General features: G+C 44.5%; 1 protein-coding gene across 1 annotated transcript in view; it reads left to right on the top strand.

The window, feature by feature from the left end:
- The window catches only part of LOC308426122 (myosin-8), a 29730-nt gene extending 11388 nt beyond the window's left edge, over positions 1–18342 (top strand). The window contains exons 15-39 of the mRNA XM_080923874.1: positions 461–770; positions 877–944; positions 2628–2715; positions 2799–2916; positions 3084–3207; positions 3290–3426; positions 4770–5025; positions 6785–7027; positions 7136–7312; positions 7391–7536; positions 7618–7708; positions 8031–8420; positions 8994–9120; positions 9419–9537; positions 9661–9857; positions 10966–11149; positions 11235–11400; positions 11493–11617; positions 13096–13404; positions 14084–14287; positions 15366–15491; positions 15579–15749; positions 15898–16002; positions 16646–16741; positions 18088–18342. Coding sequence (XP_080780000.1) covers positions 461–770; positions 877–944; positions 2628–2715; positions 2799–2916; positions 3084–3207; positions 3290–3426; positions 4770–5025; positions 6785–7027; positions 7136–7312; positions 7391–7536; positions 7618–7708; positions 8031–8420; positions 8994–9120; positions 9419–9537; positions 9661–9857; positions 10966–11149; positions 11235–11400; positions 11493–11617; positions 13096–13404; positions 14084–14287; positions 15366–15491; positions 15579–15749; positions 15898–16002; positions 16646–16741; positions 18088–18237 — 4227 coding nt within the window. The 3' untranslated portion in view covers positions 18238–18342. The remainder of the gene's footprint in view (positions 1–460; positions 771–876; positions 945–2627; positions 2716–2798; positions 2917–3083; positions 3208–3289; positions 3427–4769; positions 5026–6784; positions 7028–7135; positions 7313–7390; positions 7537–7617; positions 7709–8030; positions 8421–8993; positions 9121–9418; positions 9538–9660; positions 9858–10965; positions 11150–11234; positions 11401–11492; positions 11618–13095; positions 13405–14083; positions 14288–15365; positions 15492–15578; positions 15750–15897; positions 16003–16645; positions 16742–18087) is intronic.
- Positions 18343–18785: the final 443 nt, after the last annotated feature.

Raw genomic sequence — 18785 nt, forward strand, 5'->3', positions numbered from 1 at the left:
ATAAGACCTCTCACTAGGCTGGGTAGCTCCTACCTGCCCCACAGCAGTAAGGTTACAGGTATGTGTATGACTGGATCTTACTTTTATGTGTGTTCTTGCAAGCACTCTTGCCTGCTGAGCCAGTTCCAGTACGTCCTTTTTGGAGTAAAGTAAAACTTTGGCAACAATTTTTATTCATTTAACATGGGAGAGTATAATAATAAAAAGTATTTAACAAGTTTTCTGTAAACTCTGTGGAATTAGTGTTCAGCTATGCTTTTAACTGAACCTAATGCTACAGACTGAGTGAGAGACTGAGGATGGGAAATCCTAGAGGTAACAAAGGGACTGTTTGAGCTTGGAACCCTACTTACTCTGTGCTTTTATTTAACTGGGAATGTTCATAACTCAAAGGGCAGTCACTATACCTGTATCCATTGAGAAAAGTGAGGTTTATCGAAGTTCACTTCTCCGAATTCAGCCACTGGGCATCTTCTCCATCCTGGAAGAGGAGTGCATGTTCCCCAAGGCGACAGACACCTCCTTCAAGAACAAGCTGTATGACCAGCACCTGGGAAAATCCAACAACTTCCAGAAGCCCAAGCCTGCCAAAGGCAAGGCCGAGGCCCACTTCTCCCTGGTGCACTATGCGGGCACCGTGGACTACAACATCACTGGCTGGCTGGACAAGAACAAGGACCCTTTGAACGACACCGTGGTGGGACTGTACCAGAAGTCAGCAATGAAAACTCTGGCTAGCCTCTTTTCCACATATGCCAGTGCTGAAGCAGGTACTTCTGTGTCCTTCATCCAAACCAAACTATTCCCTCAGAATGTACCTACACCCCTTTGACCCCAGGGAACCTACTTTATTGATGGGTTTTCTTTTTATCTCAGATGGCGGTGCAAAGAAAGGAGCTAAGAAGAAGGGCTCTTCTTTCCAAACTGTGTCAGCCCTTTTCAGGGTAAAGTATAAATTTAAATTGGAAGAAATAGATTCAGTTTCTATGTATTATATCTATGGGATTTAGAATAAATTAGGAGGGAATGGGATGGTGACAGCAATCGATTTTAATATGTACTCATCAGGATAGATCTAAAGCAATGCTTGGGTAGGGGTGGGAGCTTTATTCTTTATTCCTCATTATGGTTTCCTGATGAATTCAGGAATGTGGACCTCTCTTTTACACACACACACACACACACACACACACACACACACACACACACGCACAAGCATAGAAATAATTACCAACAATAAGTATGCTTTTTACGAAAGCACTCTGAACCTCAGTGTGATTATCCCTGTGACGGTTGTATTCCAGTCCCATTAACAGTACTATTTGGGAAGACTTGGGACTTCCTTTGCTCTCTCTGGGACAATATCTTCCTATGTAGCTCACACTGCCATTGAACTTGTGAACTTAGTACTTCAAGCTCCTGGGTGCAAGATTCCAGACATGGGCCCCCTTGCTAGGATTTATGTTTCCTTTGAAGATGAACATGCATTCTTTAGAACATTCTCCTATCCAAACACATTCTCCCCCTGAGATGGATGGAACAGACAAAAGTCTCTAAAACTTAGCCTAGTGATCTAAATGGATGGCTAAACTACCAAAGAATAATACTATGTCGAAGTAGTGGAGCTTTTCCATTATATACTTGAACATTCCCATAATGCAATTATAACTCTTCCATGCCATGGCTCTTGCTGACAGGGGCATGTAAGGTGTTTAGTCTGAGGACTGCTTGTGAGGACTTTGATGCTTCATTGCTTTCAAAACTAAGATGCAGGTGTGACCAATGACCCCAGACTTAGCCAGAAAATTTTGTCTTATCCTTTTCCCATCTCACTATAATCTACATTATCCAACAAAATGGAAGGCTGCTTTGTAAACTTGTCTGTAAAGGCATTTTTCAGTCTTAGATCTTCATGCTGTTTGTTTTGATTTCCTAGTGGCTGAGATGCGTGGAGAAAGCATATGTAAGAGGTGTCTACATGCACATCTTTACGGCTGAGTGACACACGGCATCATAATCAATTACTCCCCCATATACTCTAGGTTGAAAATGCTTTCACACACCTAAGATCCGCCCACACAGAATTACATTGACTCATACCTTTACACTCTACAGCAAACAAAACGAGAAATTACCAGAATGCTAAAGGTTGGAAGGACTGCTGAGCTGAGTTTTTGCTGGAACTTGCCAGCTACTGTACATTACTAGTGCTGAAGATGAGAGGTCACAGAGGTCATCTGAACTGTTTTCACGAGAGGCCCAGGGAGACAGAGGATGGCACATAGGCAGCCGAGTCCCTGTTGGCAGAGACAGCCTATGGCCAGTGTTCCGATGCTGGCTGGGCGTACTGTCTGCATATGAAGACCGCTGACCATGCTGTCTGGACCTAGGTGCTACCGTGGACATGTTGGTTATCTGTATTTCTACCCAGCACTTAGGCCTTCTGAGTTTTAAAGCAGGTTAAATACTGAAAGCCTTCATAATGCCCAGCAGTTTTGGCCTCGTATGCTTACGTCCAGTAGATAGGAATGTGTGCTATATAATTTTTACCAAAAAAAAACAAAAGCAAAGAAAGGAAAGAAACTTAAAACTCAACTTTCTCAAGGCTCTTCTGTCTCCCTTTCTAGGAAAACTTAAATAAACTGATGACCAACCTAAGGAGCACCCACCCTCACTTTGTACGGTGTATCATTCCCAATGAAACCAAAACTCCTGGTAAGACACAAAGCATTAATAACAAACGAGGCTCAATCTGAAAATTCACTACCCAGGACTTAACTAGTTTTCTCTGTTCACAGGTGCCATGGAGCACGAATTGGTCCTGCACCAGCTCAGGTGTAACGGGGTGCTGGAAGGCATCCGCATCTGCCGGAAGGGGTTCCCCAGCAGGATTTTGTATGGGGACTTTAAACAGAGGTCAGACCTCTTTGCCAAATGACACTAAATGCTATGAATGTTTATCGTTAGCTCATTAGATCTCTACTTTAAATTTTGTTCTGGGAGTTAAGCAGCTACTTCTATTCAGTGGCAGTTTGGCAAGAGGTTATGCCTTTCTGACCTTCCTTGTGTGTTTAACTGTATAGATACAAGGTTTTAAACGCAAGCGCTATTCCAGAGGGACAGTTCATCGACAGCAAGAAGGCCTCTGAGAAGCTTCTGGGCTCTATTGATATTGATCACACTCAGTATAAATTTGGACACACCAAGGTATGGCTGCGACTCCTGTACACCTGACCCATGGACCCACAGCCCAAGTATGGGGAAGACTTGTTACTTGCTGTTCCTCCAGGTTTTCTTCAAAGCTGGTCTCCTGGGTCTCCTGGAAGAAATGAGAGATGAAAAGCTGGCACAGATCATAACAAGAACACAGGCCGTCTGTAGGGGGTACCTCATGAGAGTCGAGTACCAGAAAATGCTTCAGAGAAGGTAACGGCTATGTACATCCTTGGGATCACGAGGTCACCTGACACAATACACCCTGGGGACTGTCCATCAGCTTTCCTCATTCCTGATCCTCTCATTCTGAGATTAGCATGAGCTTTCCTCCCTACAACACATCAGCCTTAGCATCACCCTTCAGGATAGACTTCCCAGGACTTCTCTCCTCACTTCTGCCCCACCCCTAGCACCCCCAATCCATCACATGCACAGAAACATTTTACAGCAAGCAGTTTTCATCACCCCACATCTCTGTTCCCAGATTGCCATAAAATTCTACAACCAAGCCAGGCTGCTTTGCTTGGCGGTCCGTGTTCTATTTCCCACCATATCTTTCTTATGTAACCATACAGTCTTTCCCAGCAATGCTAAATAATTCACTTGCCATTTATTCTCAGGTCTGAACAGACCTTGTCTGCTCACCCAAATGTATTTAGTGACAAGTCCCTTTTCTTCTTTCCCAAATGAACACCCTCCAGTTTATCTACACAACACTTTTGTGCATTGCTCTAGCCATACACACATCTTACCAATTTTGTTCATCTGAATTTTTAAGGTTGGCATCATCAGAGTTTTGGGTTTTTTCCCCCCAATCCATCTGTATCAAAGCTTGTGTCATGGTATCTGCCTTCTCAGAGTTGGATTTCCTGGCAACTGAACCAATAGAAATAAAACCTGCCTGGTAATAAACTTATAGATGCCTACATATTGCCTAAGTCACCCAAACATTGTCAGCCTATTGCTATCATCTGAAGAACTGTACCAATCTTACCATTCCATTTTTTTAATTTAAATAAAGCTTCTTTGGAGCTTACTTGCTGCTAAAAGATGTCTCCAAATGTGAACGAGGTTATTATGCAGACAGGACTAAGCCACTCAGAGATTTTAGAAAAGTCAGTATATTACCTGAAGACACCAACAGGAGAAGAGTGGCTAATTCAGCAGGTGAATCCTTCAGCCTATGGTGCCTCACCTGGAAGCTTACAGCTCTGTGGCAACAGTTAGACAGCACAATCTGAGTATAATGGCCATGTTCTTCCATCCACTCCTGTCATGTGTGTCTGCTCTTCCCATGGCAGGGCGCTCAGACAGTATAGTCTGTGTCCTCCACACTCAGCCCATCCTTGCCAGCTCGGCAGGGACTGAGAACACTCAATCGCTCTGTGTGATCAGCATTCATATTCACAGAGTAGCAATACTGAGGGTGACAGACTCTAACTTCTACTGTTAGGATGAACACGTGTCAGGACAGGAAAACCATGTTGTCGGCAATAAATCTCAGTCACTGTGCTGCCGGTGGGATGGTTACACCATCTCTTCCCACAATGCAGGGAGTCCATCTTCTGCATCCAGTACAACATTCGCGCCTTCATGAACGTCAAGCACTGGCCCTGGATGAAGCTCTTCTTCAAGATCAAACCCCTGCTGAAGAGCGCGGAGACCGAGAAGGAGATGGCCAACATGAAGGAGGAGTTCCAGAAAACCAAAGATGAGCTGGCCAAGTCGGAGGCAAAGAGGAAGGAGCTGGAGGAAAAAATGGTCACTCTTCTCAAAGAGAAAAATGACCTGCAACTCCAAGTTCAATCTGTGAGTGCTCTGTTCTGACCATGTCATATCACCCTGCTGTAGGTGGCAATTCCTGAACTCTGAGACTGTCACTTACAGCATGGGACTTTTCTTGAGGGAAAAAAAAAACTCTTTTGAGGGAAGCAGATTTATTTTGTTAGTACTTTAATTTCCTTTCAATTCGTGTGTTGAGGAGGAGAGCTACAATTACTTTGACATTACACGGGAAGGGGGAGGGAGGAGTCACAACTTTGAAGCAAGAGGTTGAAAACCAAATGAACAAACCTTACTCAAATATTTTTGCATCTTTGACTTGGTTGTATTGTCCCAGCTTTAAAAATATAGTTCTGAGCCAAATCTACTAGTGCAAGGCCTTTAATGCCAGCTATTTCAAAGGTTGAGCCAGGAGGATCCCACGGGCCTGCCTGGGCTATATAAAACAAGTCGAAAGCCAATTCCAGCCTTAGCAATGGAGTGAAGTTTTGTCTCAATATAAAAAGTAAAAGAGGGTGGGCAGTGCTAGAGATGCAGACCACTGGCACACAGCGCTTTCCCATCTGCTAAAATGTCTGGGTTCAGTTCTCAGCAAAATGCAAGAAAACAAAACAACAATTAAAAAATAAACAAAAATAAACTCCTCAAGATGGTTCTAGTTTGAAAACGGGAGTGCTTAAGACTGTCTTACAAGACAAAATAATCAGAACTAGGGTGGCAGAGGCAGACAGATTCTCTGTGAGTTCAAGGTCCAGAAGGTCTACATAGTGAGTTCCAAGACAGCCAGGGTTGTGTAGAGAGACCCTGTCTTTTAAAATGTTAGGTTAACCATCCCCCTTCTCCTCATCCCTTGAGATGAGAATACATGATGCATTTATATGAGCTGAGCTACTACTCCGGAAGGCAGTGTGTGGCTCCCTCCCCAACTCTTCCATTGGCATGAATGAGTCTCTTAAAGTCACCCTTCCTGAGTCCAGGGGGAGACTGTGCTGTAGTCAAGTAGGGGAGTGAACCCAGCAAGAGCACTTCAATCAGACATAACTGCCCATTTCCTGGGACAACAAGCCCAACCGTGGCAGGAAGAAATTGTGGGAAGGACAGTTTTCCAAATGTTTGAGACTAGATCCTTCTGTCTCTTGATCAGTCAGAGCAGTTAGGCACCTAGTGCATCGCTAGTGAAGATGAGAACAGGCACCTGAAAAGTCCTCAGCCAAATCCAGTTTAAACACTTAAGACAAAACACATTCTAGAAGCAGAGGCATCTACTAAGTTAGTGGTTAAACTTTTGAGCCTTTTAATTAGTTACTTATAAAAATTTTATGTAGCTGCATAATTTCTCAGAGTTGCTTGTTCTTATCGATTCTGAATTTCTATTTGAAGACAATAAGTAATTCTTGACATAGAAGTAGAAACCTCAAGCAATCATCGTGTTGGGGGCGGGAGCAACTTGCCCTAGACAACACATATGGGATGTTTGGAGACAAGGATCCAGGCTTCTTACTGCCCTGCCTACAAATCTTTCTCTTTTCTACACATAATTCTACAGTCACCACTTTCTCCAGCCCAATCATTATGGAGATTTCTTTGCTTCTAAACATCTATTTGAATTTTTAAATTAGTTGCATGTCTCTAAGTCAGATCTAACATTCAATTCAAGGTGGACTAAAGTTTGTGCTGAAGAATTCAACAGAATAAAGATGAACACTAGAAACTTTGCTCCTGGCCCCCAAAAAAGCAATTTTCAAAACAAGTGACAGACTGTCTAAATGTCTTAATGAATCCACAGGAAGCAGACAGCTTGGCTGATGCTGAGGAAAGGTGTGAACAATTGATCAAAAACAAAATCCAGCTGGAGGCCAAAATCAAAGAGGTGACCGAGAGAGCCGAGGACGAGGAGGAGATCAACGCTGAGCTCACAGCCAAGAAGAGGAAGCTGGAGGACGAGTGCTCAGAGCTGAAGAAGGACATCGATGACCTAGAGCTGACACTGGCCAAGGTTGAGAAGGAGAAGCACGCCACGGAGAACAAGGTATTAGATGTGCACACGGCAGGCTCATGACTCTTTTTCATTAAGTAAGACATAAAACCAAAATCATTCAGACATACCACTTAATGCAAAGCGTGTTTGCCTCCTAAGGTGAAAAACCTCACAGAGGAGATGGCAGGCCTGGACGAAACCATCGCCAAGCTGACCAAGGAGAAGAAGGCCCTCCAGGAGGCCCACCAGCAGACCCTGGATGACCTGCAGGCAGAGGAGGACAAAGTCAACACCCTGACCAAAGCCAAAACCAAGCTGGAACAGCAAGTGGATGATGTAAGCATGTTTCAAATGCCCTTCTGAAATATTTCTTTAAGTGTATTTCGATTGTAACAGGTTTCTCTTCATCATTAGCTTGAAGGCTCTCTGGAACAAGAAAAGAAAATCCGCATGGATCTTGAAAGAGCCAAGCGGAAACTGGAGGGGGACCTGAAACTGGCCCAGGAGTCCACAATGGATGTAGAAAACGACAAACAGCAGCTCGATGAGAAACTCAAGAAGTAAGTGCTCTAGAGAGAATTCTATATGATGCCACTTTTCAGACAATTTGCTTGTTAATGCATGTGCTGTTCTATCTAAAGGAAAGAGTTTGAGATTAGCAATCTGATAAGCAAAATTGAAGATGAGCAAGCCGTGGAAATCCAGCTGCAGAAGAAGATCAAAGAGTTGCAGGTGAATCTTCTCACATCTTTCTTTTCTTCTTTCTCTTTTCTTCCTTCCTTCCTTTCTTTCTTTCTTTCTTTCTTTCTTTCTTTCTTTCTTTCTTTCTTTCTTTCTTTCATGTATTCATTCATTCATCCATTCATTTTGGTGTTTTGTGACAGAGCTTCACTATATAGCTCAGGTTGACCTCATACTCACATCCTCCTGCCTCAGCATCCTGAGTTCTGTGATAGAAGGCATGTACTACTAGCCCCTCACCTTCCCTTTTATTCTATACCCCAAAAAGTAATACTAAAACTGAGATGTGTTAATGTACGTGTTTGATTTCCAGGCCCGCATCGAGGAGCTGGAGGAGGAAATCGAGGCAGAGCGGGCCTCCAGGGCCAAAGCAGAGAAGCAGCGCTCTGACCTCTCCAGGGAACTGGAGGAGATCAGCGAGAGGCTGGAAGAAGCTGGCGGGGCCACTTCCGCCCAGATCGAGATGAACAAGAAGAGAGAGGCTGAGTTCCAGAAAATGCGCAGGGACCTGGAGGAGGCCACCCTGCAGCACGAGGCCACTGCAGCCACCCTGAGGAAGAAGCACGCGGACAGCGTGGCTGAGCTCGGGGAGCAGATTGACAACCTGCAGCGGGTGAAGCAGAAGCTGGAGAAGGAGAAGAGCGAGCTGAAGATGGAGATCGACGACCTTAGCAGTAATGCAGAGGCCATCGCCAAAGCCAAGGTGCCTAACGCTGCCTCTAGAGATGGCATTGAGCCAGAAAAACAGCATCTGCTGTCCTTGGTATCAAACATGGTTTTCAGGCATTTTATAGCATTATTCAAATATTTCCTGTCCTGATAATATTCAAATAATTTCATTTTCTAAAATTTCTAAAATTTTAAAGTAACCCACTCTTCTGACTTCAAAAATCCACAAAAGTGAATGTTGGTATTATTGGGATATGTGGCTTTTTTCCAATAATGAATATAACATGTATGTTAAACTCTGGCACATGCCAAACACCAATGATGTAACTATCTACACATATTTTAAAAATATATCTTACTATTTTAATATTAAAACATCTTAATTACATTAAAATTGGGATTCAATTTTTCTTTTTTTCTCTTCTTTCCTTCTCTTCTTTCCTTCTCTTCTTTCTTTCTTTCTTTCTTCTTCTTCTTCTTCTTCTTCTTCTTCTTCTTCTTCTTCTTCTTCTTCTTCTTCTTCTTCTTCTTCTTCTTCTTCTTCTTCTTCTTCTTTGCCTATATTCATATTCAGTGTTTGATTACCCCTTGTGCATGTGGTCCTTAGGGGAACCTTGAAAAGATGTGCCGCACTCTGGAGGACCAGGTGAGCGAGCTGAAGAGCAAGGAGGAGGAGCAGCAGCGGCTGATCAACGAGCTGACAGCCCAGAGAGGGCGTCTGCAGACAGAAGCAGGTAGATACTCCTTCCCTGGCTCCCACACCCTGCACTGCCCAAAGGGGGTTCTTACTATGCGGTGATATTCTCATTTAAGAGGAAAATCAACAAACTATCAGAACACTTCTAATGAGGCCTCACAGATGTGGGGAGCAAAATTAAGTAGGGAAGTTTGTTAGGTTACAGCGGCACACCTGCTCGTGAAGCGCCATGTCTGACTCTGTTGTTAAAGCCCACTTCTATGACAATGTTTAGATATCCAAGTACACACAGCTTCTTGCTAAACAATGGGTTCTCCTGCTTCTGCTGGTCTTAGGTGAGTATTCCCGACAGTTGGATGAGAAAGACGCATTAGTCTCTCAGCTGTCGAGGAGCAAGCAGGCGTTCACCCAGCAGATTGAGGAGCTGAAGCGACAGCTCGAGGAGGAAACCAAGGTGAGTTTTACCAGCGATCCCCACAAAGCAAGCCGGAGAAGGCTCAGTCACAACTACTTGAGGTGTATAAGTTAAGTGTTATAGGATCTATGAATTGAAGTCACTGGACTATCATCTCTGCAGGCCAAGAACGCCCTGGCCCACGCCCTGCAGTCCTCCCGCCATGACTGTGACCTGCTGCGGGAACAGTACGAGGAGGAGCAGGAAGGCAAAGCCGAGCTGCAGAGGGCGCTGTCCAAGGCCAACAGCGAGGTGGCCCAGTGGAGGACCAAATACGAGACGGATGCCATCCAGCGCACGGAGGAGCTGGAGGAGGCCAAGTATGAAATGTGAACTTAAGAGAACAAAGTTACGGTCTCCGTGCTCCCTAATGCAGCAAGTCCCACAAGAAGCCATGGGTGTGGCTGACATGAAGATATCAGTGGCTGACAATGATTGAGTGTAGTTTCTTTTAACCACATCAATGTTGATTCAGGAGCTGAAGGAAAGACAGGTTTTGTCTTTCCTACTCCTCTATGTGCCTGTGTCAAATATTAGCCAACCATATGCTCATTTAGTGGCACAGCAGATTCACGTCACGATTTTTGGTTTGTTTTCATTTTATAGATGAAAGAAGTTAACCTAACCTGAGGGTATAGACTTACTTAGAGGAAATTTGGTATTGGAACCAGAGGCTCTGGTTAGAGAGTTCATCTTAAGCTCTGAGTGGACCAAACATTCAAACAAATCACAATCGCGTTCCCTAAAACTATATGAAATGTGTAGGATTGGTCTAAATAAGATAAAGTTTTAGTCTTGGTAGACAGAGGGCACCTTCAAATACACCTTCCCCTTTCTGGGTGTCAAGTTGAAAGGCTGCTTTAAGGTTGTGGCCTTGGCACACCAATAAGAATGAAGCAAGAATAGAGACCAGTCAAATGAAAATCAAACTTGCTTTATGCATTTGCACGAACCATCAGGATTTATCTGACAATTGTGTTCTCTAGTGTGACTGTCCAAACAAACACAATTTAAACAAATTAGTTATTCTTTCCGGGTGTGTGGGGGGGGTGTCATAAAAGGAATCAGAAGAGTCTGAGAGAACACACACGGGCTTAAGAAGGGATATGTTAACCAATCAACAGTGTTGTCCTAGCTGATGATCTTCACAGTCATTCTCAAACAGAAGTTCTGTCAATCTGGAGCCATTGATCTATTAAGGCACTGACAGCAGCCCGTGGAAATCAAATAACATTTCAGGAACTTCACTGAGCCCAACGATCTGCCATTTTGGAACCTTCCAATTTGTCAGTCTAAAATGAAGTGTAGTGATCACTGCTGAGAAACAGCTGGGTTCACCAGCCTAGGGCAGGAAGGTGAGAGGGATTGTCCGGTTACTGTCCTGTTTCTGGCTGTGGCTGGGCCTTGACAGTCTGGCTAACTTCTCAGGAAGAAGCTGGCTCAGCGTCTGCAGGCGGCCGAGGAGCACGTGGAAGCCGTGAACGCCAAGTGTGCTTCCCTGGAGAAGACGAAGCAGAGGCTGCAGAACGAGGTGGAGGACCTCATGCTGGACGTAGAGAGGACCAACGCCGCCTGCGCCGCCCTGGACAAGAAGCAGAGGAACTTCGACAAGGTGGTCTAGCCTGCTTGAACTTTATGGAAGCGCTAGTAGGTCTTTCTCCTCCTTGTCCCCAGCTGACAATCTATGGCCTTTTCAGGTTCTATCAGAATGGAGACAGAAGTATGAGGAAACTCAGGCTGAGCTTGAGTCCTGTCAGAAGGAGTCCCGCTCTCTCAGCACGGAGCTGTTCAAGGTGAAGAACGCCTACGAGGAGTCTCTGGATCAGCTGGAGACGCTGAAGAGAGAGAACAAGAACTTGCAGCGTAAGTCCCGATCCTCAACCCTGCTCAGCTCTGACAGGGCTCCTCCGTGTTGCCGTCATCCCAACCACTTCCTTTCGTCTGTTCTTCCACAGAGGAGATCTCCGACCTGACCGAGCAGATTGCAGAGGGAGGGAAACACATCCACGAGCTGGAGAAAATAAAGAAGCAAGTGGAACAAGAGAAGTGTGAGATCCAGGCTGCCTTGGAGGAAGCAGAGGTACAGGTTGCTATGCTGTGGGGGGAAATAGCAGACAAACACTGGCAAAAAAAAAAATTAAGCTGAGTAATGGTATCATGAGTTGAATACATTACTATGCAGATTTAAATTTAAAATTGGGCTATCCTATCAAAAGCCTTCATAATGTCAGTACTAGGGCTGGAGAGATGTCTCATAGGTTAAGAGCTTGGATTGCTCCTCAGGAAGACCCGAGTGTGGTTCCCGGTACCCACATCTGGTGGCTCACAACCACCTGTAACTCTGGCTCCTGTGGACCTGATGCCTTCTTCTGACTTCCCCAAGCTCCTGTGGAAACATGATATCCATCCACACAAACATGTGTGCACATAAACAAACTAAAAATAAGTTGGGAAAATGCCAATGAACTCATCCACTCGGTTTCTTAGGATTTACCACAAGAAAAATAACCTTAAGAGGTAAAACTTCAAGACAAATATGCCCAATTAAATAAGGAAAGCTATCACAGTAGAATTGCAAATGACAAGTATGGTTATAGTCCAGGAGAGGTTACACATACCTGAAATCCCAGCAGTTGGAGGTAGAGGCAGGAGGATTAGTCCAAATTTGACGCCATATTGACCTACACAGTAAGATCTAGGTCAACCAGAGCTGTATAGCAAAGTCGCACCTTAAAAGACCAAAAATAGCCCAGACAAAGGGCTCCGTAGTTTAAGGTGCTTTCCCCCAATCTTTATGCCTTCCATCCAATCCTCAGAACCCACAAGGCAGAAAGGAAGAAGCAACTCGCACAGGTCATTCTCTGACCATCATGTTCTATCTGTCTAAATCATTTATTAAATAAATAAGTGAAAAATGACCCAAAAGTATGATTAATGGGGGGAAAGTTTTATGATAGACATAGATGTTTGTTTTTAAAAAGGAAGATGTATATTTACATATAAAACTTTGATTAGATAAAAATAGACAGAAATGGAGAAATAGAAAAATCATGCATGAACCCAAGGTATCAAAGCAAGACACTCTGCCTTAAAAATAGTAGAAAAAAATTGTACCACATTAAACTAGTTGACTGTGAGGGGCAATGGAAAGCTTTGTTTTTATACATTGCCTCCACATTGTTTATGAGTACACATTAGATAATCAGGGAAAACTATTTTAAAAACAATAGTTTCTACGCCCGATAAATATATCATTCACAAAGACTGTAGTTTATGAAACATTATACATGTATAAATGTAGTATGCTTATACTACCAGTAAAATTAACGCTATAATTCTGCTAGTATATCATGAATCTTTAGATAGTGCACAGCACCTTTACAACAGAATTGTCCTATATAATCTGTGACTGGATTTGCCGCATAGGTTCTTAGAACAACTATATTAGCTTTAAAATTCAACAAGATGACAACGAGAGTTTGCCTCGAAAACTCCAAGTAGACTCCAACCACTTGAGGTCTCTTCTGCTCAGTGATGACTGATCACTATGTTTTTAAGGCATCCCTGGAGCATGAGGAGGGGAAGATCCTGCGCATCCAGCTGGAGCTGAACCAAGTCAAGTCTGAGATCGACAGGAAGATTGCCGAGAAGGACGAGGAGATCGACCAGCTGAAGAGAAACCATGTCAGAGTCGTGGAGTCCATGCAGAGCACGCTGGATGCTGAGATCAGGAGCAGGAACGATGCTCTGAGAGTCAAGAAGAAGATGGAGGGGGACCTCAACGAGATGGAGATCCAGCTGAACCATGCCAACCGACTGGCTGCCGAGAGCTTGAGGAACTACAGGAACACACAGGGCATCCTCAAGGTAGACATGCACTTGCCTCCTAGATGAGTTACAGAACACACCTGCCCACTGTTCTCACGATTACTTCTTAAGTCATCTGTTTTTAGCTACTTTCACCCACAGATGTGATAAAATACCCCAGGGAAGAGCAACTTAAAAGAGAAAGGAGTTATTCTGGCTCACACTCTGCTTAAAGCACAATAGTCTGCAGGCCTCATGTGTAGAAGAGCAAACAGAAGCTGAAAGATAAGAAATGACAAGATCGAGAATACACAGGCTTTACATAAAACAGGCCTGAGGTCAGGTCTTGGTTTTGTTGTTTTGACTTCAAGGAAGTTATTTAATTCGGGCCTGTTACTTCTATATAATAAAAATAAGTTTCCCATCTCATGGATGGCTGTGAGGATCAAATAAAATAGCAGATGCCAAGCACTATGTGGGGTATTTAAAAAACTGTTCTGTAATTGATTAAGGATAGTAGGGGCCATTTGACAGATAATAAGTTAAAGGCAAAGACAGAACAAGACTTTTGTCCTTCAACATCTTGCTCTCACTCTGAACAAAAGTGAGCATTATTTTTCAGCTCATACACATAACAATCAAGTCATCTCCTGTTCCCAACACCAATGCACTCCTCTGGCTCATCTCCGAGGTGTTTCAGATCTTCGGAATCTTCAAAACATTTTTTTTTAACCGATAGGACACGCAGCTGCACCTGGATGATGCTCTCCGGGGCCAGGAGGACCTGAAGGAGCAGCTGGCGATCGTGGAGCGCAGAGCCAACCTGCTGCAGGCTGAGATCGAGGAGCTGCGGGCCACGCTGGAGCAGACGGAGAGGAGCAGGAAGATTGCAGAGCAGGAGCTGCTGGATGCCAGTGAGCGCGTGCAGCTCCTCCACACCCAGGTGAGACAAATGCTGGTGCACTGCTAAGTGTGGAATCTATCGTGTGGGGATGTGCATATAACCAAGGATAGAGCTATATCCAAACCACCACTGTAGCTATGAGGGGCTTCTGGGTCACCATATTGGGCATTCCTGTTTGTCTTTTCTAGATTTTTCTACCAAGAGGGTTTTGTAGGTTTATACATAAGGGTAGACTATGGGGGTTAGTAAAATCGTGAAGAATAACCCTGGGTAAGCGTGCCTTTGACTCCAAAGCGAAACATACTTCATGCAGCACTTACCAGGGGCACATCAGAGTTCAACTGCACCATGGTCACTGTTCCATTCCCTCACAGAGCACTTAGTACCACCCGCTCTTGCCCAGGCATTAAATGTCGGAGCAGTCCCTCCAAAGATCTCAGTGACACCACAATCACACTCCAGCATTCCCAATCCATGCGGAGGGAGTCTCCCTTCCCTGCAAGAATCCTGGGTTGAAATTTTTCAGGACCTTTTCATAATACAAATTCAGAATATCCCTCCTCCCACACACAATGGACAAGTCCGTCTCTCTCTCCCTACACTACCATGTACACACACATAGCTCTTTTAAGAGACTTCCTGTGTCAAACATTCTCACACATATCAAAACAAAATAAAGCAAACAAAACCCCTATTGTTCCCAACCTTATAAGCAGAGAACACTATTAATAAATCAAATGAAAAGAACAAAGGCGAGATGATTACTAATAATGGGTATTCACTGTTGTCTCGAGACAGGATCTTCTTATGTGCACAGACCGGCCCTGAATTCATGATCCACCTGCCTTAGCCTCTGGACCACTGGGATGGCAAGCATGCGCCATCATACCCTGTCAGTACAGGCACTCTTAAAATGCCACAGGTCCTTATACATAAGTCAGATAGGCAATAAAGGACTGAGAATGAGGAAGGAGGTTCCAACCATGCAAATGACTACAAATTTGTGCCAACTAGAATGCTCCACATTAGTAACTTCTATGTTAGACTAAAATAGAACAACTGTACAACCCAAGTGGGAAACCTGAAAGAGTTATAAATGCCCACCATTCTTTAACAGAACACGAGCCTCATCAACACCAAAAAGAAGTTGGAAAACGATGTTTCCCAGCTGCAGAGCGAAGTGGAGGAAGTGATTCAAGAGTCACGCAATGCAGAAGAGAAGGCTAAGAAAGCCATTACTGATGTGAGCACCACGCACATTATCCTCCTCACACCTGCGCTGCCCGCCACCACCCGGGCTCATGGTTTTCTTGACTTATTTTCCTCTCAGGCCGCCATGATGGCAGAGGAGCTGAAGAAGGAGCAGGACACCAGCGCCCACCTGGAGCGGATGAAGAAGAACATGGAGCAGACGGTGAAGGACCTGCAGCACCGTCTGGACGAGGCTGAGCAGCTGGCGCTGAAGGGCGGCAAGAAGCAGATCCAGAAACTGGAGGCCAGGGTGGGTGTCTGCAGTCCTAAATCTGGGAAGGTCAAGGGGGCACACTCCTCTTGTTGTGGGATCGGGAGCACCCTGCTCATACCTGTAGTTGACCCTAGACTAACCCCCCAACACTGACTAGAAATACATCTTTCTTTCTTGGTGACAGGTACGTGAACTTGAAGGAGAGGTTGAAAATGAACAGAAACGTAATGCTGAGGCTGTGAAAGGATTAAGAAAGCATGAAAGAAGAGTAAAGGAACTTACCTACCAGGTAAGAGAAATGGCTTCTGAGAATGTACAGGTATCTTGCCCGAAGGGAAAGGAAACCCCTCTTGACAACTTTGGTGGTACTTGCAGACGTTTACATTAACTCCATGTACCTAAAGAATGAAAAACAGAGTTGCTGATCCCAGGCATACACTGAGCTAGGCTGGTTAGGGAAACCTTTACAAAACAACACAGAATGGGGCATGCAGGTCAGCGGAAGACTACATAGTTCACATGAGCTGGATTCCCACTAATAGGAAGAAAGGTGGAAGGAAGGAGTAACAGGAAGAAGAGAAAGGGAAGAAAAGAAGGGAGGGAAGGCAGTGTTAGAGAGAAAAGAACATAGGCATTGCAAAATGAACTAGATGTTAGTTAGTTAGTTAGTTAGTTAGTTAGTCAGTCAGTCAGTTAGTTAGTTGGTTAGTGTGGCCTCTCCCAGAATATGAGGGTAAGAACTGGAGAAGATGTATGGAATCCTTTAATACAGAAGCTGGACCACTGTTTATAGCATGGGTAGGTCAGGTTTACCCCTAAGTCCCCTTTCTGGTACACCGGTGACTTATATTAGCACCCAAGGAAGACATATTTCTTTAGATTGAATGCATATCTTTTCTTTCTTTTTCTTTTTTTTTAAATCAAACTTCCAGACCGAGGAGGACCGCAAGAACGTGCTGAGGCTGCAGGACCTGGTGGACAAACTACAGGCGAAGGTGAAATCCTACAAGAGACAAGCGGAGGAGGCTGTGAGTATCTTTGAGTTTGTAGAAAGAAGCAGAATTCTGTTGGGAGATAAAAATATGTTTTGTTTTTGTTTTTCAAAAAGCCATGTATGGAGAGGAGGAAGGACACACAGCAAGAATCTACTATTGACATATTTTACAAAAGTTGTGTTCTTACAAATATAAGTATACACCCCATGCAAATCATAGAATAGGGCTCAAGAGAAGATGTTTAAATATTGTCAGGCTGGAAGGACCAGGTAAAAAGAAAGCTCCGAATACCCTGCTTTAATTGATAGCAACAGTCACACAACAGAAACACTAATGCCAGGATGAATGATTCATGTCCCTCAGCATACACAAATCATGTGTTCCTAAAAGTCAAATACTGATTGCCCTCCTCCCTCAACTGACTTGTTGACTCACTCTGTAGGTAAGGCTTTCCTCCCTGGGTGCTGGAGATACTAGAGGGAGAGCCAGTGGCGTGAGGCCCTATGTTCTGCAGGGGCAACAAAGAAATGATGCTGGAAGGCTCGCCAGCTCTTCCTTTCCCTGCTGTGCCCACCCCCATTCCTGTAGATACATGATAAGAAGGTAGGCACGGAAACAACCGCAAAAGCAGGCGACTTTTGTCTTAGTCCCGCTTTCCCCTTCTCTGTATTAGTCTTAAAACACACAGGGAAACAACAGTCCGTGGCATTTCCGATCTACTGCAGTGTAAACATCTGCATACTGAAGTCTCTAGAGGCACCTGGCTCTCTTCTCCTCCTCTACCCAAGAAACACATCAGAAAAGTAAACAGGATGACGATGGAGAGATGGATCAGTGGTCAAAAGCACTGGCTGCTCTTCCAGAGAGTTCAGGTTCAACTCCAAGCACCCACACGGCAGCTCACAACCACATGTAATCACATTTCCAGGGGGAAGGAGTCTCTGCTTGGAGGACCTCCAAGATCCTCTTCTGGCCTCCTTTGGCACTGCCTGAATATGTTGCACAAGCATATATGTATATACATTTATATCTGTGTGTATGTACATACGTATGTATATATGTATGTATGTATGTATGTATGTATGTATGTATGTATGTATGTGCAGGCTAAACACCTGCCACATAAATGAATCTTGAAAGAAGCAGGGAGGTGGAACGAAGGTTAGACAAAAGACTAGTCTCTTCTATTTGAAAACAATTTCTTCTTTCCTTCCTTCAAGTCAAAAATGTCACTAGAGTCACAAATTGGGTTGAGATTGGAGGTTAGACATGACCAGCGCCACATGAGAAGGAAATGCCATTGTGGAATAATCTGAGCTGGCTAACAAACAGAGTGAGGCCCACTGCATCTAAGTGCCAGAACTCTCGTCTGTTCTCAGGAGGAACAATCCAATGTCAACCTGGCCAAGTTCCGAAAGCTGCAGCACGAGCTGGAGGAAGCCGAGGAGCGGGCTGACATCGCCGAGTCCCAGGTCAACAAGCTGCGGGTGAAGAGCCGGGAGGTTCACACCAAGATCAGCGCCGAGTAAACACATCTTGGCAGAGGCTGCCAAGTGGCTGAAGGAAAGAACAGAATGTCGCTTGCCTGGTCACTTGTCTCTCTGTGTTTACTTTTTTCCTACTGCTGCCTGAATAAAAACGACAACACATTGATACATTAAACCAGGCTCTCTGTTTTATTCGCAAAATTATTTCCTGGCAAAGCCAGTTTTCACCTAACTCTCTCTTTTTAAAATTGTCATATATGGCTATCTAGGGTTACCTTAGCTCACTTCCTGTCACAGCAATAAAACACCGACGACTAGGGGAGAAAAGGGTTCGTTTGGCTTGCAGTTTACAGTCCACCAGCGAGCAAAGCCAGGGCAGAAGATCAAGGCAGGGATGCAGGAACTGAAGCAGAGACCATGGAGGAAACCTGCTTACCAGTTTGCTCTCAAGGCTTTACTCTATCTACTTTCTCACACACCCCAGGACCACCCGCATGGTCTTAACCCAGACTCACTCACAGACATTCCCTTAAGCTAACCGGATGGAGGCAATTCCTCAGTTGAGTCTCCCTCTTTCCAGATGACTCCCG

The sequence above is a fragment of the Micromys minutus genome (assembly GCF_963924665.1).
Source record: "Micromys minutus genome assembly, chromosome: 10".
In the NCBI taxonomy this organism is placed as follows: Eukaryota; Metazoa; Chordata; class Mammalia; order Rodentia; family Muridae; genus Micromys; species Micromys minutus.